We start from the raw sequence: 26,172 nt of genomic DNA, 5'->3' as shown, positions 1-26,172 counted from the left end.
TGCATACTGAAAACAGATACCCTGTTATCTTGTTAAGTCGCTGGACAGAGCTAGGTAGACCTTAATCAACATTTTCGAAGGAATTACACATATATAAAATTGAGAACTTATCAATTTATTGAAGCATGCTTGGCTATATCCCCTGCTGAAGTAATCTTTTTCCTGCAAATAATTTAAAAATCATTATACAGCTAAATAAAAACAAAAAAAGGTTTTAATATGTATTTTTTTCATTAGGATTTTGAATCAAAAAGCAAATAAATCTTCAAAGAATGTAACAAAAGTGTGATTGTATTACCTTCAAATACATTACAACAAGCTGTTTGTCGCCTACCAAACACATACAGCAGGGCTTCTGTGGAGACCAGGAGGCACACAGTAACTTTGATCACGCAGACATTCCTCATTATTTCAGACCTCAAATCAAGTAGCAACAGTCAGGGGAAGAAAGGGGTGAGAGACATGGGGCTGCTGGGGAGGAAAAGGGAAGCAGACTGCAATTTTGTCCTAGGTTCAGCATCCTAATTTAAACAAAAACAGGCTGTTGGCATCTCTGTGCTTCCCTGTAGCCCCCCCCCCCCCCCCCCCCTTCCCTATGCTTTCTAGCCTCCTGGTTCACTAAAAATGACAAGCACATTTCTAGGCTCTGTTTTTTTATCAAGCTGACAAAGGTCAACAATACTAGCCAGAAGAGTGTTGAAGTATTCAGTGCCACAGGTCATCCTAATAGATACTGGAGGGACTCATTGCAACACCACTGTAAGCCAAGACAGCACGATTTTTAAGAGGCAGCACTTTGCACGTCCACAGCCTGGTTAATTTAATACAATACTGGCCTCTTTTTTGCAGAATATTATCGGCACATTTCAGAGCTGGTATCTTTCTGTGGGTGACAGTAAGGTGACTGAATTCAGGCATGTTAACAGATGCACCTTTTTATGCTCTGCTAAACCATGTCACAGACTGCAGCCCCTAAGTGCATTACTTTATTTATGCTACAGCCAGCTGAGCTAATTATCAGAGACAGACCTGGTTCTAGCTCTATGAAATCCAGTGGTTGTGTGTGTGTAAAGAGGCTGGGAGGGAAAATGGAATGGGGTGGAGGGAAGGAGAGAGACTCTTTTTGAAAGCACTTTCTTAAACACATGGCTTTGAAGTCTTCATGTTGTTTCATCAGTTCTATAAAAGCAGGGGGGAGCTGTATTAGCATCTTGAGAATATAGTAATGTTTGGTTCAAATGTGCTGTGTCCCCCCACCCCCATCCCCAGACTTTTTTTTCTATTTCGAACAGTTGTGCTTAGGTCCAAACAGCTATAAAATAAACATCAGTACAAAATTCTCACCAACACTCAAAAATAGTGGGAGATGCTACTCCAGGGATAAAAGAGTTGTAAACAAAAGACAATTCTGGTCTGTTTTATTATGTGTGGGCACAGGAACACCCACTTACAGCTCTCCTTCCACCAAATATTCCAATACACCAAGCATCTCTACAAGCCTTTAAGCCACATTCGTATTTTACCAGGAGCAGCAGCCACCTCCTTTCAAAGATTCAAAATTCCTAGCCAGTTTGGCTGTTTTTTTACCAAACAAATGTCTTTTGCTTGGGTGACTTCTTCCTGTACTACAGTCTTCAGTAAAAGAGATCATGCTACTTAACAGAAAAGAGGGGAAAAAGTACTTGATGTTGACAATTTTTTTTTTACTGAGTGTGACTAAATGATCTTCACTGAAGAATTAAATCATTTGTCTTATGAGCAAATTTTTTTTTTTACAACGTACAATTTAGTTAATAACTGGTTGGGGCTGATCTTTAACAAGTCACATATTTCCATTGTCCCTTCACCCCCTGCTTATGCTTTTACCACATCCTAACAAAAACACGACCAAAACTGGTGAAAAACATACGGTTCCAACTAATGAATCACATACTTTCCCGCAAGTGCAGTAAGTACTACCAGCTGTGACAGTCTTGCTTTGGCAGTGGAACCAGCGCAGAACAAGGCCGACACATCTGAAACCAGCTGTACAGAAAAACCACAAGCAATATAAGTCCGTCTGCCTTCTCAGGGGCTTCTTTGTCTCTGTCTGTGTCTCTGCTCTGTCCCTAAAACTTGCCAGCCATCTTGTTTTGACAGAGTTCAGAGTTTCAGAAGTTTTAGGGGGAAAAAAATCCGCTGATTCAGGAAACTGGGTTTCAAGAAAATGATAAGGAGGTCTTTGTCAAACCAGCCTAAGTCAGGAAGTTTAAAGAGACAGAGTATGCATCTACTCATCTGCTCTGCTTGTACAACAGCTTAATGCACAGAAAAAGACACATGTATACTTAAAACACGCATATGTCAATAAATTTGTATTTGTACCTAAAAGCACAGAACGCTCCTCGTGAATGAAGAAGGGTGTGTGGAGGAATGCTGTCCTGAGATCTCGAGATTTTATCAGATTAAATCTGGGAAGGTCACGAAACTCACAAATTACTTCATTAATCTCTAATTACATACATCACCCCAACAGGAAAATGAGTAAAAGTTATACCCCACCACACCACTTTATGTCTTGTAAATTCCATGTACATTGATGACTATTCCAGTGGTGTTTCAGAGAGGCTTTTACAAATCTTGAGAGGGGACAATTTCTTGATTCTTCTACATGTAAGGCCAGGTACCAAAATTAACACAAGCCTACATAAGCCTACTGTACTTGACTGAGAGGGAGTGAAGAAAAAAGTAATCTATGTTAAAAAAAAATAAAATTTTTTAGCGAAGCTGATTTTTCATTAATTACTCCTTTTTGAGAATTTTTAAACAAATTTAGATTAAATAATTGTCTTGTGACAAATCTTTAAAATACCACAATAGGTGTATCACACATCTATTGTAAGATTTTCCAGCAGACAGACGTCCCCCCTTCAACATATATTGGGCAAGCATATGAGAAAGGCCAAAACCCATAACAGTCTGTCCCCTTCTGGTGACTGTTTTTCGTACAGTGTATACATGTGCACACAAACACTGTAAACAAGTTTAGCACCTTTAAGACTTTTGGTTCTCACTGGGGATGGTCACATTACCCCCAGGCAGTAAAGCCATTAAGTGAGCAATTCAGAGACTCCCGATCAAGTGCAAACAACACTTTAAATGCAGTGCTGTGCCACTATGTATTTTGTATACACATATACTTTGTAGGAAAACTATTTTAAGTATGGTTTAACATATAAATACATGTAGTGTGGTCTCTCCCTACCCAATAGACCTGTGATGTCATGCTGCCATACTAAGAGCAACATATGCACAAGTCCAGTTATACACACCTCCCTCTGAAATCAGGGAGGGAATCATCTCACAAAAATTTCAACTAGCAGTATTTTCACATTTTGACATACCAAATAGCATCATGACATTAGGAACTGTTCTGATTATTTTTCTTTCCTAAATGTAACATGTACTCTACAAGGAAGCCTGAACTTACTTGATTTTCAGAGGGTATTTGTATTCATCCCATTCTGGTACACGGATATCAGCTCCTGAATCTATCTGTAGTCAAATTATTGTGTTTCCTATACCGAAGGTAACCCTGATGCTGTTCTTACATTACAACTGAGGCTCTCACCAGCACCGGAAAACTGGGAAGGGTGATCAAAGGATGCTGAAATTCATCTCCACCCCCTCCTTCATGATAAGATAGACTGAAGACAGCTCAGACACATGCCTTCTAAACAGCTGCACTGGATGGATTGGGATTTTAAAGGGGTTTTTTTGGGTGGGACAGGTATAGCAGGTTATGAAAAGAACAGACAGTCTTTAAGGTATCTTTTATATTACCTTAACATAAGCCCTGCACCAGCAGCATCAACTGTACAGCCTTTTAGTTAACATAAACTAAAAGGAAATTACAAACTTGAGCTCTTCACACACTTAAAAATCACTTTTTTTAACTGTAGGGCAGAAGGTGGTTTTGTTTTAATGATTTACTGGTTTACCTCAAATTACAAACTAATAAAATGTATTTCCTCTTAAAATGAAAAAGGTCTTCAGCAGACCTTTGTAGAGTCAAAAGAAGAAGAGTCATAACAATAATAAACTGCTATCACTGAATCAGCTTTACAATTTACATTACCTTCTAATGCAAGCTTGATTTTTCTGTGAGCACAAATAATGACACCCATCCATTTTCCCAAATTCAAAAGAAAAAAAAAAAAAGAAAATCAGTCAAGCAGGAAAAGAAAGAACTGGGAGAAGACCATTAGAGATAACCAGCATCAACATAGGAGGGATAACTTTTGCATGGTGTCTTATAAATTCATTTACAATTATACAGCTAATTCTAAATCTCTGTTATCAAAAGTTTACTACAATGAGAAATGAATAATCATATGTACAATATACCTTTTTAGCTAATAATTTTAATTCCTTTTTTTCTGAAATGGATATCTTATAGAAATTGAAATTCAATTTGGTATAGAGATATTCCAAAAATTACAGTATAAAATACAGTACCCTGTATGTTAGCATACCTCACTACAGTTTCCTGAGTAGAGCAAAATGTATTAATGCACACTTCTCTGAATGGGAAGCAGAATCTCTTTGTCTTGTTGCAATTAACGGTTGTTTTATGAATTCACTTTCTCACATTCAGGTACTTTAAAAAAAAGCATTAGAGCAGAGGAATTGTTGGGAGTTAAACTGAGAAATCAAATAGGTTTTTTTTTTCTTGACAAGAAGTTTTGAAGCATTAATCCAATCAATTATGGTTCAAAACCAATATCACGTGCCTTAGCCACCTGCAAAATTCACCCAGTGATTTCCAGAAGTAGTCGGACTGTTTGAATTGAAAACTACAGGTTTTTTCCAGCAATTGTATAATTTATACAAATTGCAGATCATTAGCGTACCTTTTATAAACCAAAAGGAAGGAATAAATTTTCTGTAGAAGTTAACAGTTTGACTAAGCCAGGTTATAGTTAACAGCAGTGGCTGGTTTTTTATAGTGGTAGCTGCCCTTGGTAGTTAGCTAATATTCAATGTTAGAAAATCATATTATTTCCTGTAAGAAAAATAAGTAGAAGCATAGATTTGAACATGACAGTACTCTTCACTGCTTCTCTGAGAGGCAGATTCATATTGAAATCACCAACCCATCTACCTTCAGGTACATCTCGAGTTTCTCTGGAAGTAGTTATCCTTCCCAGACATGGGAGCATCCCAGGCAACAGATGATGCTTTGAGGCTAGCTCTTCTTTAACATGTCAGCTGGGTGACACAGAGATACAGTGCTCCAGCCATGTAAGTGAGGCAACAGGACAGCTCAAAAGTACACCTGCATGAGGCATGTAAACAACACACTTAGAAGACTGTAAATTTATTAATTTTTTTAACATTTACATGCATATACTTTGATTTTCCTTTCACAGTTACATGGAAAAACCCAAAGACTTTCCTCTCAGCTATATATGCGCAACTCTAGAGTTTTTCAGCAAGAAATGTGTGCTTTTCCGAAGAACACAAACTATGTAATGTATATGCCACTAGTTTTGGTTTTGGGGATTTCCTGGTTTTTTTTTAAGAATCATAGACTAATATATGTTGGAAGGAAACTCTGGAGGTCACGTGGTCCAAACCCATCCTGAAAGCATGGATACTTTTAAGCAGCTTTCTCAGTGTCTTTTCTGGTTGAGTTTTTCTAGAAATAATTTTGGTTTGGGTTTATTTTTCCTTAATTCAAAAATTATATGTGTAACAGAATTCTTCTCTTACCTATTAAGCATTAATATCTACAATAAGAAAAATAAACATGGGTGTTGAAAGATTCGTCCAAAAGGAGATGGCAGAGGCAAGATCAGAGGTCAAGATCTTGCAGCTCAATCTATCAAACACTGTTATCTAACTAGTGTTTATGCCCTCTTTTAAACAGACTTCATCTTCAGATTAGTCTTACCTGCTTAGCAAACTAATCCTATGCACTCATTTCCAAGTAAATAATGAATATACAAAACATTGTGTGGGCTAATACTAAAGTCTACATCATCTCAGAAGGGAATTTCCATTCTGTGCTTAGCTCTTACACAGTTTTTAATCTAAGTTAGGATCTTCTTACATTTTGTCAGAAAGCCTCATCCAAATCTAAAGTATATAGAAATGTCCTCTACAGTCTCCCAGTCTTCCTTTTTAGCATGTTAGAAAAGCATACCTTACCCTCAGAAAAGCCCTTTCAGTTTTCCTTTATCATCACCACCATTGGGTGCCCAGTTATAATTCTGTGTAAATAGTTTTTACTATGTCTTTCCTTTCTATCAAAAACATCATCCCACCTTTTCAAAAAGAAGAGTGAGAACCTGTGCAGATAAAAGTATGTTTAACACATATATTTTCTATGTCACTAGTGCTACAAGTCCTTAGATGAGTGCCATCAGTGATTTATTACAAATTAGCTTCTTTCACTTCCTGTCTCAGCTCCAAAATCATCTTAGCCAAACCTGGCCTTGCTGCAGATGTGAGCTGTGTTACTATATAATGAGGACAGCAATGGAAATATTTTTCTGAATAATCTGACTAGCCCTAGTGATACCCACAATTTACTTACACGCAGTCTACATGAACAGTTATGCTGGATTTAGCTTGTGTTTAGCACCACTTGATAAAAACTATTACCAATGTGGTTTACATAAATTACACGTAGTCTACTCCATATGGAAACCATATTTTAGCAGCAAACAGTGTTTAATAATGAACACTCTGCCTTACTCTCTCACAAGCAAGCTCTTTTTCGCCTCTCTCTGGCTGTGCTTTTCCTATGATTTAAGGAGACATTTAGCTTATGAAACAAGTCATTTGAATATTCACATTGCAGTTAAAAAGGGATTAATTTTATCCCATGTTATACTGGTAACAAGAGGACTGGCCTTTCTGAAATGCAGCACACCAAATTATCCTCATCTATAAGTTTTTTCAAACTTAGGCTGATAACAACAATGCACTGCATGAACATAATTATTTGTCTATTAATTACTTTTAATTGTTTACTTTATGGTAAGTCTCTTTACTTTAGCCCCATCATGTAAAATGAATTAACCAACAGGTCACAATGAAATACAAGCATGAAGTAGTTCAATATTTTATCGCAACTTTGTGTGCTTTTGCAACGTTTCAGTATTTTTGTTTAATAACAGTGGCATCTTCTACATTTCATTAGACATGATATAAGGTGTAGGTTAAGCAGAAATCATGGAAGAATATATACTATCGATAGGCATAAACGGCTTGCTGAAGATTTCAGGCTTACATATATACTTATATTTATCTACTAAGCTTAAGCAAAAGAAATAATTTTTCTGTCAGGACTGTAAAATTTTAGGCTGGAATTCTGATCCTTTTGAAGTTCATGGCAATTTTGTTCTTTTGCTGTGGCCAGATTTAACCCTTAAATTTATAAAGTGTTTAATATATCAGTTAGCAGGGAGAAAAAGCAGGTTCTAACAAAAGCACTTCCAGAAAAATAAAAGCTATTACAAGAGCAGGCCTACCCTGCCCTTCTGTTCTTTATTTAAATCTTCAAGATATAAGAGAAAGCTTAAAGATTTTATCCAAATAAACTAGTCAGAGGACTGTAATGAAAACCATGAGCTTAAAAAAAAAAAGAGAAATGCTATTACAAGGTGATGCTTAAGGACCTAGATGAGATGATGGCCTTCTTGGAAAATTAGACTGAATGTAACAGAAAACTGCAACATTGCTAAGGAGTTTTAAACTGAGTCTTACTGTGTATAAATACCTATATCTCTATGACATAATTCTATACAATTCAGAAAGCTCATATTAAGGATACAATTCTTCATAGCTCACATACAACATAAACTTCCAAACATCTGGTGAACTTCAAGGCAGAGCTTTCCATTTCCCCAGAGAGTTATCAGTTGGACTATAATGTTATCAGCTTTCGTGCACTTGTCAATGAGATGCGATCTGCTTGTCTGAGAAAATGAGGGAGAGCCAGGCATTCCTGTTTCAATTCCAAATTTGTGGACTCTCTAAGATTTCTGGTAAGACAAGAACTCCCAGCTGCCTCACTTTCACAGCCTCCAGAAATGGTGACATTTACGTGCCTACTTTTCAGACTAGCATTAAGGATTAATTACTGAATTACTGACCATTATATAAATACTTAAATAAAATTGTTTGAATGGCAGTGCTCACTTCACAGTGTCTGAACACAGACACTTTAATACAAGGGGGAAGATTTTAAAGTAGAAATGGAAACCAACATTGACATAAGAACAACATCTCTCTTAGGTGCAGATCGGGTAATGCTGTTTACAAGAGCAAAGCCAACTTTCAGTTGCCCAGACAGTATAGTTAGTGCCTTAACAAAGTATAATTCATCATAACTCAGACAGCAGTCTTTTCCTTTCCAGATCAACTGACTCATCAAAAGCACGATTCCAGTTAACTCAGTGTGCAGCAGTGACCTGCTGTAGGAAACACAGAATGCCTTGGTGTGTTCCCCAAAGGTCACGACAACCGGAGTTCTTTGGCCACTTCCTGAAGACAGAGTTGTTTCACAAATCTAATGAGCTACTACAGAATGCCTGGAGGGTGTGCAATCTAGATGCTACTCAAAGCCTGCCTTCTGACATGACTTCTATCTATCAAAGACCAACACCTGTCCCCAAACTATGAACTGGTAACTCAAACACAGTCTGTTATCAGTCTCTTGTTTCCAGTGTCATTGAGAAATCTGCATCCCAGCAAGGCAGAAGGGAGTTGGTAAATGCCAACAATGGTATTTATTGCGAAAAACCTGAGGAAGAATGGCAAGAAAAGTGCTGAAAGTTTGCAGAAAATGAAATTATTTTTTTAAGGCATTATTCACAATTTCTCCTAGAAGTGTTTCAGGAAATGAGAAACCTCCCAAACAAGAAAAAATTATTATTATCAACAAATTACAATTAGATGGCATGTGTCACTCAAAGTTTGAAAATGTTTCAAAGAGGAACACTCATGTCCAATTTACAGTTGGAAAAAGCAAGGTGTGCGAAGTGGAATCTGGAAGTAATTAACAAAAGTCCCATTAAGAAAGTTCATGTTCCCTAGATTTAGAAAACTCAGAATTCAGTGAGAGAGAACAGCAAGAAACTGAACTTGATACTACTTGTTCTTATAGATCCTCTCACTGAACTAAACTTTCTCTTAAACAAAGGTGATGAAATGGCATATAAACAACACTGGAATGGTTTTAATCTCCTAGTATAACAAGTAGCAAATGATCCTCACATTTAAATAAATGTCTACAAGTGGCAATCTCTATCTAAAGCTAAACTGCTCTAAATTCTTTGGTTTAGTAAATGGAATTGCCCATTCCATTAGATTTCTAATCATTTATAGTCCCAAAATTTCATAAATGCTTTGGTCCTATTTTTCTCATTCTTTGAAACCAGCTATTCATAATGTGCTGATATTCCTGACATTCGGGTACAAGTACATAGAAACCTATTTAACATGGAGAGGTTATGTGGACAGTTTGGGCAACTGTCTCAAAAAATATTTAGTGTTCCACCTAAAAATCTCATGACAGCTCCTGCTTCATAAAAACAAATCAAGTGTAATCACTGATAGGGATTACTGATTTTTCAGATAGCAATCCAAATTTGTAGAGAACCTTGCAGGTTTCCCCTCACAAGGGATATGTATCTAATATCAATGAACAGCCATCTTTTTCCTTATTTAGCCATCACAAAATTCTGAATAAAAACACATGCTATTTTCACAGAGAATTATGTACAGTTTGGGTCAGATCTATTTAACATGGAAAAACTGGCAGACCTCTAACTGTTATTGTGAGAGTCTGTTTACTACTGGCATAAATTTTAAGTATGTTCATACTTTTCTAACTTCTAATTTCAGTGTTCTGCTACTAATTACTAATGTCAAAACCAGAATAAAAGCTCACTGCTTGGCTTGTTGACTTCTGCACACAGATGTCAAACACACAGAGTTCATTAATGATTTCAAGGTGGCGGAAACCAAAGAGATGTCCAAAACTGTGCTGTAGATTATTGGTTCTTTTCAGATTAGCATCTTCATGAATGGAGAAAGCACGGTTAAAAGCAAAATCTTAATTTGATATACACTCTAAGTCATTTTACACTTAAATACAGTATCAAGGGAAAACCCAAGAGAGTCTAGAATATTTACAGATGCAAAAACTTAAACATATTTTGCTGAATTGCATGCCATCAAGTGGTTACCAAAGAAGAAAGACTAGTGCTCAAGATAGGTAGAAATAACTAGCTGTGTACTGATCTTCAGAAACAGAGGATGCTATCTGTTCAAAATGTCTTATGTTGTCAACTGAAAAATTGTAAAGAGGCAACAATGGGTAGTTTTCTGTGTAACTGACATAAAAGTAGTACAGGAGAGAATTTAAAATGTGAGTAAGCATTTACTAAACATTACAAAGCATGTGCAACTACAATGACGATCTCCCCTTCTAGTCACCATGACGTTTTTTAACATTAGAAAACTGTATTTTAATGAAATTCCAAACCCGCAGATTTAAGTCCTTTCTAACTCTGGTACCTAGTCAACCTACCATAATACAATTCTTTCAAGTAGAAAAAATCTTAATTATTACATCCTGATTTCCACATGCTCATTAACATTTGGCTGGAAAAGGGGCATAAATATATAGTTGTTTTATGAAGTTCTGAATTGCACTGTTTTTGCAGGAACTGAGATTAGTTGTTAGGGTAACAAAAATATGAAAATCTAAACACGCATTTAACCCATAAGAGGAAGAACCATCACAGGCAACCTTTACTTCCACAGGAATTTTTTGTCTCTCACACTCAGTTTTGTAACCTTACATTCACAACTGCTGTTGTGAAGCGTTTTCTCCTCATATTACAGTGTGGAAGGTCCACAGGAACAGCAGGGGAAAGCAGTTACACACTGGTGTAAAACTCACAACTAAAACTGGATGGGCAGTTTTCACATCCAGCATGCCTCAATTCCACAAATCTGTAGCAGTACTTGAAAGGAGAGCAGGTAGATCACTTACAGACATTTGAGACTGTTCCCTTTACAGTACCTCCTAAAATTTTTCTGTTCAATAGTGAACAGACTAATCATCAAAGACACAGAAGCATTAGAAAGTACTGAGAAGAATTACTTGTTACCTATACTTCTCTGGAAGACATGGAACCTCGGAAGGTGGCTACCTAGACTATTCTTCCTGTATGCTTATATACTATGAAGGCAGTTTTCTGAAATTCTCCATATTACTCTCCTGATTCACATCCCATGAGCTATTTTTGGCTTGACTAGAGTAAAGGTATGGCAGCTGCCTTCTTACCAACACCTAACAGACTCCACTGGCAGACAATGACCATTTTCTGAGCTTGTTTTGGTTCTTCCCCACATTATATGTCAATAGTCCCACCATTAAAAGCTTTATTCACAGATGTCATTGCACAACTCAGGAGTTACAAAGTATGATTAGCAATTCTAATACCTGGAATCCTGTTTTGTCTGGTAAGTTCGCATTTCAGTTGGGCTGCCTGGTTGTCTGTAAATCATAACCATGCCCAGCACCCCCAAGTAGAATCAACCCCATTGTATATGCACTTCACAGGTAGTTTTTATCTCTCTGGCAAGCTTGCAAAAACTACTGAGCAACTCATGCACAGTTTGTCTAACTTTTCAGGAAGGGTTAACTGTACCGGTGATCTGTTTACGTGCACTAAGTCCAAAGTGTCCCAAACACGCTGTCCTTCCTCACTTTGCAGAGACTATCTGCTCAGTGCACATGCAGTAGATCTGGCATTTCTTGGAAGCATAACACTCATTGAGCATGTGCTGCAGAGAACGTGAAGACATTTTTATGTCCAGGAAATCCTAGACAGAAATACAGTGGGCATAGTTATACACCACATCTGCCTTTCAACAAGGTAATCAGAAATCAGCTCACTTGCTGATGGATTATTTGCCCTCATGATGAGAATTATGTATAATAAACAGGACTAGTTACAATAACTGAGTGGTTACTGACATGATAATGATACCTTTGTTTTATTGAAAAACACCTCTTTGGGAGACCTTTTCACAATGTGAAATAATCCAGTGGTACAATTACTGTGGACTGAACCAATATGAAAAGCAGTTTTAAATATTTTTAAACATCCTCATTAATTCTTAGCATATTAAAAAGTATTTTCAAATAATCAAAACTGCAAAACATTTAAACAAATACTACCACATATTCTAATTTTGTGTGGTATGTTATTGTTGTTAACTGCTCTATTGTCAGCATCCCTTCTTATAGAAAATATCCTGCAAATCACAATAAATAGTTAAAAAATACAACTCTTCATCTAAAAGCACACTGCTATTCTGTAATTCTTTTTTTTTTCCTGAACAGAAACAGATTCAAGACAGATGCTTACAAATTAACTTTTGAACACTCTAATAACCATGACTACAATCATTCCGTCTGTCAATAAGTCTCTGGCTGGGCAGTAGGAAGACAGGCATCCTTTCCCATCCACCCCTGTACACAGATGACAAATCCCTTCAGCAACTCCCCCTTCAAGCACTGTGGGTCATTTGGGGGATTCAATAGATCTCGAGAGCGGCTCCATGGAAGCCACTGGCATTTCAGCGATAAACAGCAGTGAACTCCTATATGCTTGAAGATGTTAACACATCCACAACTTCCTTTTCTAGGCTATTCTCTACCCTTTCTTCTCAGCTGGCCCAGGACCAGCAGATCAGGATGGAAATAGTTCCAGAAAACTATCTGGAGATAGTCTGTTGGAGACTGAGCCTTAGATCACAGAAAGGGAAGGAATTAGGAAATCCATCTGCACTGTAAAAACAGCAGGTACAATCTAAACCTTTGTCTAGCACATATAAAATATGTACCTGTACACCCAAGCGCATTCAAGTTCACAGCAACATCCTGATTCCTTTTTAAGCAGAATACTCCTTAGTAAGGTTCAAAAACATGGGAGAAAAATAGATAACTTGCCCAAATCTCCCAAATATTCTCCCACCATGAGCAACCACTAGAAGTAACACATTGCTTAGCAACGTTTATCATTTGACTTAAACCAGCTCATCACAGTTAAGATTTATCTTAATGTTTCATGAGCCAAAATAAACGCTGACCCTCCACTTACAGCACTGTGTTCACAGGTTGTTAGCAGAAGTCCATTGATTACTTCTGGGTTGTATTACACTTTCAGCATGGCAGGTGTAACTTCTCTGCTCTGCTCTTCTGGTTGTTTCTACTGAAACAAGTTCTGATAAAAGCAAATGGGCCCACAGACAAGGACATCAGACACATGCACAGAAATATGTGAATCTGAAAATTGAAGAGATTAGTTATCATTGTTTAGGCACTTAAATACCGAGAATAAGAAGAGAGCAAGCTGTTCCCAAACAAATTCTGTTAAAAGTTGCTTGTGATAACAACGATAAGAAAATATTACGCTTAAGGTAATGTTTCCTAGTATCTCCTCAGGTGCTTTAAAGAGGAAAGAAAAGGGAGTGGACTCTATTAAGCTCCTAAGACCTCTTGTAAAAACATTTATTAAAGTGAGAAACCAGTAATCAGAAGAAACATTTTGAACATAGGCAATCAGCATGACTAAAATGTTTGCTTAACACTTCCTCCCATTTCTAAGCCATCCCTAGGTGTCTTGCCCCGTCTGAAACAAAACCAAGATGCCTCTTGGACTCTCAGGAGTGGAAGTCAATGACTGAAATAAATTACAACTCTGCTAGATATTGTCCCCCTGCAGTAGCCTCCACCACACAACCATCACCTCCTTCACTTCAGTGCTCAGTACTGCTAGGCAAGAGGGCAAGGACAGAAGGAAAACTGCACCACCATTACTCTTTTATTTTGAGTAGTAGCAGACATGACAGTAAAACCCCACAGAACTCACCCAAAGGGAACCATGGCCCCATATTGCAAATACTGCGTGAGCACAAAGGAAGCACAGCCCCTGCTCCCAGCTCAGAGGAGAGAAAACCTCAGTCAAGCAGAAGTGAAGTGGTTGTAACATAGGAAGCACTGTTCACTCTCTTGTGCCGAGCTTGTTTTCATTTTTTCCTTTACTTTGAGGCACGAAATATGATGTCTTTTTTGTCATACCATGATGGTCAACGGGATAACAAAGAATGGTAGTGTCGACATGGTATAAGAAACAAGGAAAGATGGGATAAAAGTGAGTGGGAAGTAAAAACATGAGCAATTAAACAAACAAAGTGGAAGAAAACTTGGGCAGTGGAAGTCTGAGATAATATTTCAGACAACCAGTAATAGCACGAAAAATATCTCCAAGGCACTGGAAAAACATAAAGGGGTGTTTTTGGGCAGGGGGATGTGTTTCATCCATGGAAGAATAAAAAGTTCAGTTTTGCCTTCAGGAATATTGCTCTGCAGTCCTCTAGCTGCATGGCTGAAAGCAGCCACCTCCAGATAAAAACTGCCCCGAGCCTTCTGTGGATACGGAGCTGTGTCTCCCTCCTCATTCTCCACTTCTCAGAAATACAAACACACCCTACTAAGTGCTCTGCAGAGATCTTCACTTGAAATTGTTCTTCCTTATCCAGTCAAACATATATTTAACTTGGGATTTACAGGGGGTTTGTTTGCTTGTTTCTACCACAAAAGAGTAACACTGAAATGATTTATTTTCCTAGTAATGTAAGGATTAGGATCAGATGTCACAAGGTAAACAGTCATTGAAAACAACTGGGTTGTAATAGCTTTTGACAGCATAAATAGTAGCACTTGCTAGAACTACGGACCAGAAGAAGAGTTAAAATGAATGCTTCCACTAAATAGTGTAAATATTGTTATTTGTAAACTGTCCAAGTGTCACAGTAATTCTTAGGGAGGATCATGTCCTTCAATGTTACATCTTTCAAATCTCTCTTAAACAAAACTAGAAGTGTATATATAAACAACTTTTTATGAACATTTACTCAAAATGCTTCTGAACTTTCTGTGTGTTTGTATCTTCTTTGTGTCCAGTTTCCCTCAATATTCTGGGGACAGTTTTCTGGCATGAAAGTCTGCAGAAACAATAAATTGAATATTAAGTGGCAGCACTCTAGGAATGGCTTCCCAGAATGTAGGCATCTGCAACAAAGCACTGCAGGACAAATAATAAATACTAGGTCATGAGGAAGTGCGATGGTATGCAGGTTATTAAGTTTCTAAAGCTTAGTAACTATTTGCCCACCATAAAGTGCCTTTTTCAGATGAGTCTTGGAAGTTCCCCTCTTTACACAGTCTAGATACACACTTCACAAAGAAAATTCCTATGATTTCATAAAAATAAATACTAAAGAAATATTCATAAACTACACATGTGCAGTTTCCAAAGGTTTAAAATTATATTGTTCATTTATATAGTGCCCTTCATCCTAGAGAGTCATGAAGCTTTTCACAAACACTGTATATATTCATACCATGGAAATGCTGATACATCTTGTTGATACTGTGTAATTTCCTCTAATGCACACAGGGGTTTATGGTAAATTTTTAGAGGGCTCTAACCTGCCCGAAGTGTACTACTGGATTTTTGGGGCTTTACTGATTTTCCCAAGTTGAGCAGTTCAGGCCAGTATAGTTGCCATAAAAAGGCACAAGATTGTTCTGAATACAGAATCAGGACTTTGATATTTACAGAGAACAGACACCACCTTGGTTCTTTTGAGAGATCTGGCAAAATAAACTCCATGATATGCAATTCATGTATCTCAGAAGAATGATGGTCAAAGAGTGGGTCCTGCTATGATTTCAAACGGCAGTCTCAAGAAGGGCTGGTATTCTAGGACTTGAGCCTAGCTTTGAGGCACCAGCCTCCTTGCTCAGGTAAAGATCCCGTTGTTTCAGTTGGGATCTTCAGTGTATGGTTTGTAAAGTGTTTCAGGATTTGTCCTGTTTATTCAGATCAGAAAACTACCCTTCCCTTTCAGGCTACCACATGAATGTTACACTACTTGATGCACTGTAAACCAGACAGGAATATAAAATGTGTAATGGCATTAAAACTGGAAGGCTCTCTTAAATCCAAACCAGAACTGATATGTATGGATTGACTGTAAAAAAGGGAGATTGCTCTTCATCCATTTTTAATGGGGTACATAGGATATTAATGGGCCATCTCCTTTAAATTTGGTTAAGAATATGGATGCACAGTGTATAAGTCCTGAGAAAATAAGGCCCCTATAGATTAGTGGCAGTTGCTGAAATATTTAGGTTTTTCATGCAAAATACTCCATTGTTATAAATTCTGTAAAGACTAAATAAAGTGTTTTCAGAGCTTTGCCTTCTGGTCTGTGTAACCGAGGTTTTTTCTGCTTGACCTGCAGGAACAAAATCTCCTCGATTACCAAACTGCTTGCTTGCCTGTCAGCTTTCACAATTAAAAATTATTTTTAAATGTACATGAGTTCTTATCTGTATGCTACTCGCTAAGCTGTTCTTAAGCCATAATAGTAAATGTTTTCAGATAGTAGTCCCATTTCAGAATATCTCTACAACCTCTTCAGCTAATAGGTAACATATAATCAATTCATCTTTTTATTTAAAAATTAAGTAAATTCTGCATTTAAAGTTGGGTTTAAAATCATATATTCTAAGCAATTTGCTTCTACAGGGAAACGTTTGTGCATCAGTTTTGAACCCAAGTAACTCCACTTAAGTTTCCATTTGTAGTCATTCTGATACAATTAGGATTTGACCGCAGGGGCCAAAGTTAGAGATCAAGAGAAGTCTGAGAAAAACGTTTAAAAAGCTGGTGTTACTTAATAATTCTAACTGGACAGAAAGATATTTAACTATTTATAATAAACAGGAAGATGTATAGCAAGTGAATGCTGGCCAATTTATTCATATGGTTTTACCCTTCCTTCTTCAAATACAACTTTTCTACTCTTCTTTCACTGGCATCTTCCATACACTAACACATGTCCACGGTATGTATGCTCCTATTCTCATAGGTTTGCAGATAAGCAGTTTATCCCATGCATTGCATGACTACTCATTTGCTCAAAACTATCCTGGCTACAAATAGCCAGTACAAGAAATCAAATTCCTGATTTTATGTATTTCTGCAGAACTTCCTGCTACCCTTCTACACAAATCTGGGGAAAACACAAATCTGTATAAAATGCAGTCAGGTCAGAGTGTCTGCTAACTATTTTTTAGGAAAAATTATCACACAAACTCACTTTTTAATCTTTTTTATGACTTTTATTCATTCCTTCTTTTTCAGTTTTCCTAGCTATTACTTGCTTGACTCCCCCCATTTCAGCAGCAGTTTTGAAGAATTACTTTGGCATATTTAACAAAAATTAATCTATTTTATAATTATATCAAAATTTGGAACTTTTCCCTACATCGTCTCTCCTTCCCCCAAACCCACCAGATTTTGTAACGTCACACACAAACTTGTGATAACATTGTATTGCTATCCTGTTAATATAGGATTCAAAAAAAAAAAAAAAAAGCACTCATAAAACAAGGGAAAGCCCTTAGGAAGTTCCAAGTTTCTAGCCTTTAATTAAAGTTGTATCACTTGGTCTATGAGCTTAGCAGTGTCCTCTGTCCTCTGGCAGATTATAGCTGGTATTAGGCTGTTCTTCACGTTAAATTACTGAAAAGGTTCATATATTTATAATACAGATTGCAATGCTATGAAATGGCTCCTCAATCTGTTTTATTCATGGAAAGTCCACATAAGGCCACTAGTCTGTTACTGGCAATAAACCTTGGGTGCATTTTCTAAAGACCTGCATATTAGATAGTGATTTATAGACACTGTCCAAGACATCAAACATGACACTAACAAGGCAAGGCATAACTCAGTTGACACTTTGAAAAGCAATGTAGTTCCGTAAGTACATCACGTGACTATGACATACACAAAGAGAACAGCAGAATACCTTGTTCTTAAGTATAACATGGACTTCAGAATACATAGCAACATCCTATGCACTATCATTTTTTCATTTGCTTCACTGCTGTTCCAGAAAAATTAAATACAGTACCTACTCCTTCTATTTTCGTGTTGTAATACTTGATGTATACACGGCTTATATTGCATTGCCCACTTTACCCATCCTGTGGCTTCATACCGCCTTAATGAAATTTTTTATAGTCTGGGAACTATTTACATCTCTGAATAATATACCACACTGAACGCTCTGCCATGGTATAGTAAAAAAACATAGGTTTAAAAATATTTTTCTTTTCAACCTGAGAAATATGTTGAAAAATGCAAATTTAAATTATTCCATAGCCTCACAAAATTACAATTAATTTTATCTTCTTTTTTTATTTCAGTGAAAAGAGACTTTTTAAAAATGTTTATTTTCAATACAGCAAAAAGATCTTTAATAACAACAGTACTAATGAGGGCATAAAGAACAGAAAAGGTAACTGTCCAATTTAGTTATGCACTTTATAACAATGCAAACAGCTTGAAGAGGGGAAAACATAGGTTCCACCTCAGTGTTAACCATCTTCCTATTGACAGGAAGTCATTTAGTATAAAATAATTCTTGACATTTTCCTTTAAGAGTGGATGCTTTTCAGAATACCACCTAAAGTATCTAAATGACACAGTCAATCTGCAAGACAGCTACTCAAAAAAGTTTCAGTTGTACCCTACTCTCAAAAGTCTAGGCAATTTACATAATTTTCAGTCAATTTCAAATTGTTTGCAAAGCCCCCCCCCCCCCTTTTTTTTTTGCACTGAGTGAAAAAATGGAAACTAATTATAAATGGAAAGAAGTACCACTCATCATCTACAAAACACTATCACAAGCACAAAGCAAGTAATAACAAAAGGAGGAAACTATTTTCTGTCAATATCTTTTCATTACTACAGTCACTAGGGCTTGATGAACCAATGAAATATCTCCAGTGACAATGGGGCACTATGTCTTTCTGAAGCAAGTTTTTTTGTCTGTTTTCTACTATATAGTAACACATTTTTAGAATGAAAAGCCATATTAATATGGTAATATCTTCACAAAATGTTAGATAGAAAGCATTTCCCAAAACCTATTTTTCGAGTAGTGTTCAACATTATATGAATCTTAAAAACTCAAAAGTTTCAAAACTCATTTTGAAACCTCATATTTTTATTTAACACAACATAAAAATTGTAAAATGTTTTGTTTCTTAAGTGAAGGGACTTGACATTCTATTAACAATCTGCATCATCCTTGTCAAACAAGACAAAACTACTCTTCCTTGGTGATACAGTGATTCCATGTCACATAATATGGTTAAGTGACAACCCTTCAGCAGAAATGTAGACTGATTTAGATAATATATAGTTTATACTACAAAGCAGAATGAATCTCTGTTGGGTTCAACACTTTTCCTTGGAAAGCTGCATACAGCATGAAATGTGCTTTTGAGGTAGAATAATAATTAAATAATAGCAGAAATGAAAATAAGCAAATCTTTCAAAACAAAGAAATTCTCTAATAGCCTACCATTATAACCTCTGTCCACTCTTTTCTTCATTTATCCTTTTGGAATTTCTTCATCCATTGATTACATTAACTTTCTATTTTAAGTAAAATATAAGTGCTAACTGTCACACAGCCCTTTTCTCTCTGTTCTATAAATCACATTAAACATTTTAGATACTAAATACTGCTCAAGTTATTAAATAGTCAGAGGACGAATAGCATTGTGTTTTAAGATGGATGTTTAAATAATAACAGGATGAACTAAGATATCCAGAGTGAGTTTTATGCTCTATAAACTCCCACAGCAAAAGCACAATCATTCATTGACCAATGCATAATGGCACCTGGTGATGTGTGATGTCAGAACACAGAGCTATATTAGAACTTGGCTGAAGGAGATAGCTATAGATAGTTTAAGGCTTTACAGAGCTTCTGTACCTTCACAGATACCAAACGAGGTATACTTTTTGGAGTACAATTTGTGACTCAAGTTAACGTTTTCCATAGCAAATCCATTCCTTACTATTGAGTTCTGTTCATCACTCAATGAATGAGGGCATTAGGGCTGGGGAGGGGAGCAGAAAGGTATTTTAAAGTAGGGAAATAATATCAGTAAAACAGTGAACCCTTGAAAACACATCACATAACTCTGCTGCACTGAAATGCATTGTATAATAAAATGCAAAAGAATGCTTAAAGTCAACTCATATATTTCCCAGAAATGTGGTCATGTTTTTACACGTACAATATGCCTGGCTCATTTTACTATACCAACACAAATAATTACAATTCTATTAAAATGTTCCTGCCTGTGATTACTGTGAAGTGGGATTGTTTCCCACCCCGCACCCCCACCAGGCCCATAAAATAAATACCAGTGCTTTTTCTTCGTGAGAAGTTGCAGTGGCTTTTTTTTCCTTACATGTTTCTGTAGATACTTCTTGAATTCTTGAACGATTAGTTGAATTAATGTCTCCTGAACGTTGAGGCACTGGAAAAAAATCGAATTCTCTGTCATAGGGAATGTGGTGCAGAACTGCTACCGTGGACCTCTGGAGGGAGAGATGGGAGCTGTTTCGGCAGGCTTAGGTTTCTCTCTGTTTATGTGAAACGGACATTGGCATATCTTGCCTGGACTTCTCCTGTGGGGTTCATATGGTAGGCAGGGTGGGGAATAGTTGTCTGAGCCATACCAAGGTCAGCCTGCTAGAGCTGACAGTTTCTGTCTCTGTACAAAGAAAAGAATCAATACTTTTGGACTACGGCTGTGCCCTCAGTGTAAAACAACAAACATGCAGCGTCTGACATGTTTCTAGGTGATTTGTGGCAGAACCTCTTGTCTGATCTGTATCCAGGAGCTGCTGCGTTACTGCTCTGTGCTTTTCTTCTCTCCCCTGCCCCCCCCAGCTCTGTGATGTCTAATACTTTACTCAGGTACAGAGGCGTGTGTTCTACCCTACAGCTACTTGTCACTCAATAAATCACACCTACAAGCACAGTCTGCACATAGTGATCTGGGCTTTAACAAAGGATCAGAGGGACAAAGTGCAGGCAAGATACTGTAATTATAACAAAAATAAAACATTCAGTGGGTTGTAGCAAAGACACGGGCTCCCAGGCGCTAATAAAATGCTATTAGAATTGCAGTTTTGTTTCAGGCCTTCAGCTTCCATTTTTGACAAGTTTTCCATCTTAGAATTCTCTTGTTCATCGTCTTGCCAAGCTAAAACACAAACTTCGGGGCGATGACCTATTTTATGTAAGTATCTGGTCCTGGATAACAGAATGACCCTCTGTCCTACTTTGTGAGTCAGTGTCACCTACAGTCAGTGCCAGTATGTCCTCCTTGAGTTCTTTATCTCAATTTTTGTGCCACATAGTCTAGCAGAACAGTAAAGCCAATCTAAAAGCAAAACCAGCACTAACAAAAAAGCTATCTAAACATAATTTGAACACAAGTATTTGAACAGTCTTGAACCAACCAAGGTTTATGCAGCATGCATTTGTTTTTCCTGATAGTATAATTTGTGTAGAAACATCTCCTCAGTAAAACTTTAACATATATCACGCAGCTATATTTGTCTTGGAAGGAGTTTTACACTGGGCCTGTTCTTCCAGCTAAATTACTTTCCAGCAGTTAACCTGTTAGCCAACTTGGATACGAGGCAAATGGACAGTTATCATCCATCCTGGGTATTTTAAACACACCCATTCATGTTAACCTAGCTGTTTCAGTCAAAACAAACACCTTGTAATGCAGCGTAAGTGATTCACCACCATGGAGGTTTCAAACCACCCTGATGAGAAGACATAGGTTAGGGGAGCTCTACACTTCCTTCCTATTCACTCAGCAACTGCCGGGACACGTTCCCTCAGCCATGTACTTCAACAGCAGTGGATCAATAATTGTGGTTTAACAACAGGGAGCCACCGATCATCATATGAATGATTAAAATGTGTCTGCGTGCACACTGCTTTTCAGACTGCCTGGGCCACAAGATCAAAGCCTGTACACCAGAATTAGTGCTGGGGGATGAGATCTGATTGGCAAGGAGCACGAGATAAGGGGGGAGGAAAGAGAATCATGGGTTAGGCAAACTCTGGAGTGAATGCTTCCAATTCATACTGGTCTTGGAGAAGTGAGATCACTGCATCTGCTCTATGCATTGCTCACCTTAGCACCTTCCCAACATTTTGAACAGTGGCAAGCTTCCACATACGTCCTTTTGCTGGTCCTCATTAAATCAGCACCTTGCTATTCACAGAAATAAGTAGCAGCTTTGCTTGCACATTTTAATGAACAAAGACTCATTTAAGCACAGTCATTACAAGTGAAAGGTTGATGAGTTTGCAAAGGGTCAGCATTTTCTGACTGGGAACAACTGACCTTCTATGGTATAACCCATACCATACTTGCTGACTTCTCCCTCTGAGGAAAGCAAAGGACTATCACACTTGCTCGCCCACACACAACAGAAATGATGTCACTCTCCCAAAACACTGATATTTTCTTGAAGCACCTACTATTACTGACCTTAAGACCACCCCTGAATAAACAGAGGAAAAAAAACCACTCCGCAGAAAACAATGTTTGAAACTTAACAACGGTCCTAAATCTGCTGAACATTTACTGCTGGCCTGAATAACTCCAGATGGTCCAAAGAGAATATCACTTTTTGATCCTTTAACTTAATACTCAAAACCACAATTAGAGTCCTGAATGTCAAACTCCTAATGATTCGCTTACTCTTCAAAATTCTGGCTAACTGGCTACACACTATGACCCTTTCAACAACAGATCCAATTCTTTCCTCAAGCTTTGTGAATCTGTACACAATTGGAGCTGTCTACTGGGAGACAACTGCATTTGCCATATGGCTGTCCTCCAAATAAACAAAAAAAAATCCAAAACAAGAATTCTCACATTCTTTTTCTCTAGTTATCATAAAGTCCCATGGAAGTCATGATACTTCACAAAGGATATATCAAAATAGCCCACATAGTGTTTTTCATTGAAGTAGACGGAACTCACTGGTTGCCAAAAAAAAAATCAGTAAGGAACTTTTCTCTCCTGGTCTCCCTGACTATCAATGTGTAGCTTTTGTTTTTCAGAAAGCAAACCCCATGACAAAAAAAGAAAAAACTTTTTCCATGATTTGTCCAAAGCATTCATGGTCTTCCTAGGAAACAAGCCAATTTACAGATTGAAATCACCAATTCTCCTCTCACATTTCAAGTCACCTGATACCAATGCTCCACAATCAAAAATTCACCTTAAGGAGAATATGAGGTGGTAGAGACTTGCAGCAGCAATGTGCATCACAAACTGTGCAATGAAACTTTGACAGCACTTTGTACAATGTCTCTAACTTCAAAGAGGCTTTACATTGGCTTTTCAAAACATGCCCACACCAGGAATGCTGAAAATTCAACTCATATGTCATACAGCAGCAGACCAAACTGGTATGATTTTCAGGAAACATATGCATAAGCAAATGGAGACATATCCAACTATTCCTAACTCATATGCTGTAAGACCAAGTAGGCTTTAATCTGTAACCTTTTTTCATGCATGTTGTTCCACAACTTACGGTTCTTCTGTAACTAGCACCAGTTATCTCTGGTAGATAGCAATCCAACACATAAAATCACAGATAACTGTTAGTCTACGTCCAGAAAATGTCTGGATCTATCTTTTTTGTAGAACATTTTGTACCTGAAATCTAAACATTAAAAAATTGAAAAGTTTAACACATTCCAGTAAAGGCATACTGGTTCATAAGGAAGGACAGGGTGCTGGGCCATCTTGTCTAGACTGTGCTCTTCCTAGAAAGGTTGGACTAGATCCCTGAGGTCCCTTCCAACCTGTGATTCTGTGACAGGATTAGGAAGTCATTCTGCTCAAGTCAATTAATTGTGAGTTATGCTTAGCTCAAATGCCCCTCAATCTGCTTCACTTCTTTTTCCACCTTTCCAATAGCCTAAGAAAATATTTTGCCACTTAACACTTTCCTCCAAATTTATACTATTATACATTACTGGTATTAATGTATGGTGGGCACCTCTCTATGTAACTCTCAAACTATTTTAACAGAATTGCTCTATAAGAGTTTAAATAATTTTAAATTAATTTATAGTAGCACAGTAAATTATAGTTCACAACTCTTTAATAGCACTAGTCTATTTTTTTATGAGATCCATCACCGTTTCAGAGTTTTCCTATTCTTATATGCAATATACAATTTTGATACAGCATACTCTGACACCATATTTTTGGAAAATTTGCTATGGCATTTTTCTTGTTGTACCTTGTTTTTTACATATCCAGGCCTCAATACTATGAAGTTTTAAAAATGCATTTAACTTTATGCAGGTGGGTAACTGTAGAGAGCTCAAAGGTCTGTGCATTCACATAATGAGTGTTTGTTTATACTAAGGGCCTTAGTCTCCTGACTGAACAATGCTTCATAGTAACGTAACTGTATCTATGTATTTTTAGTACGTGGAACACTTAATTATTATAGATTAATTGTATGACTGGGTAACCTCTTAACTACTATGGATTTCACTTCACCTTATTATCTATTTCAGGGATATATTATTCCACTTTCTAGAATGAGGATATTCACATTTCTTTTACATATTTTTCCTTCTATTGAATTTTATTTGACTTCATTTTAAGAAATATATTATCTCACTATAGTGTTCTTGGACACTCACATCATGAGATGTACTTTTGCTTTTGGGCTCTTACATCTACATTACCCTAATTTTCTCCTAGTCTTCAATTCTCTGCTTTCTTTCCTTCTAGTAATTTTGGCACCCACTTGATCTTTCTCATGTTGCTTGCTGAAATCCCCTCTTCTTCTCTCTTCCCACACCCACCCCTCCTTCTCTTAATGTGTGTGTGTCTATCCATGTCAAAGGGACATATCTCCTATTATCTCGAAGTGTAAATACACTAAGAAGGAAGGAGTATTATTTAACAGATCTCAAAATATAAGAAAAAAATTATACTCATTATATTATTAAGAAATTTGTGAAATTGTGTGCACTATACTGATAATCGGTGTCCAAAGATACATTGGCAAAGTAGATAATGAATCTCTTCCTGATGTCATTGGCCACTGTTCTTCCTGAACAAGACCAGTCATCTAACTCAAATAGATTCCTCAAAACTATTTTCAGCAATGACTATTTCCCAAGCCCTGCTTTTTTTTTAAATCAAAAGCTCCTCAAAATTGCAGATTTTAGGTACCAATGTTCGTTAAACCAGAAACAGTGCTTTTTTATTATCTTCAATTTGTTAAATTTATACAGATGTTATGTATTGTTAAATTATAAAATTCTAAAGGCACATTAGATTGAGAAGTTACAGTGTAAGTCATAGGTACAAACCAAGTTGCACAGGCTCAAAAAGAAAACAATTCAGTCAGATCATGTACCCAGTCTCCAGAGTACATACAGAAACAACCTGCAAAAGACGTTATCAAGACAAAATGAGAAATTGAGCTTTGTAAAATTGTCACAACCAGATAAGAATAAAATTGACATTAAAAAAAAAAAGAAAAGAAAAGGAGAAGTATCTATTTCAAGCAACAAATCTTTAGAAAACTATTTTATCTGGGCTACATAGCTTTGCTTACATTTGTCTAACATGATAATGATTTTCAGTTTAAGAGGTGAAAAGTGCATTATTGCTCCTTTAAGAAACATAAACTTTAGCAAGCAAGCACCAGGGAAGCTACAGAGTGAAGATGTTTCTAGCAGCTATTTCTAAAAGGACATAAAATGTACTTGCCATCCATAATTTTAGTCAAATTATGAGTTTTTACTGAAAGAAGTCAACAAGCAAAATGATTATATCCTATTAAATTTTGCTACTGCTGTTGCTGGAAAGTTGGGTTATGCTGTGATCATTACAGCTAGCAGCTTTCCGTATGTTGCCCTAAGCCAAGTCTGTGCCCTGCTGTGGAATGGACTACAGAGGCCTATAAAAAGAGGATTCAAGTTTTGAAATTGCTGATTAGCGTCTTCGACGTATCACATTTATTTTCAAAACTACTTTCAAAAAAGACTACAAAACCTGCACTTTCTATGTTTGAAACTAAAATGCAAAAGTATCTTGACAGTAAGTCATTGGTTACAAGAATAATCCAAGTGTGTCTGCAA

The 26,172-nt window shown here is 37.0% G+C and overlaps 1 protein-coding gene across 12 annotated transcripts in view; it reads right to left on the bottom strand.

Moving 5' to 3' along the window:
* Nucleotides 1-26,172, bottom strand: part of BNC2 (basonuclin zinc finger protein 2) — a 333,471-nt gene that overhangs the window by 161,156 nt on the left and 146,143 nt on the right. The window contains exon 1 of one of the 12 annotated variants that reach the window (XM_075079233.1): nucleotides 5,144-5,256. The exons of 10 other annotated variants lie outside the window; for them this stretch is intronic. In XM_075079233.1, the coding sequence (XP_074935334.1) occupies nucleotides 5,144-5,155 (12 nt within the window). In that variant the 5' untranslated portion in view covers nucleotides 5,156-5,256. Of the gene's footprint in view, nucleotides 1-298; nucleotides 395-5,143; nucleotides 5,257-26,172 lie in introns of those variants that run through there. One more of the 12 variants, XM_075079232.1, reaches the window with a different exon arrangement.

The sequence above is a fragment of the Phalacrocorax aristotelis genome, chromosome Z (assembly GCF_949628215.1).
Source record: "Phalacrocorax aristotelis chromosome Z, bGulAri2.1, whole genome shotgun sequence".
Classification (NCBI taxonomy): Eukaryota; Metazoa; Chordata; class Aves; order Suliformes; family Phalacrocoracidae; genus Phalacrocorax; species Phalacrocorax aristotelis.
Note: the sequence above shows the minus strand (reverse complement) of the source record. Positions and strands in the feature narration are given on the sequence as shown.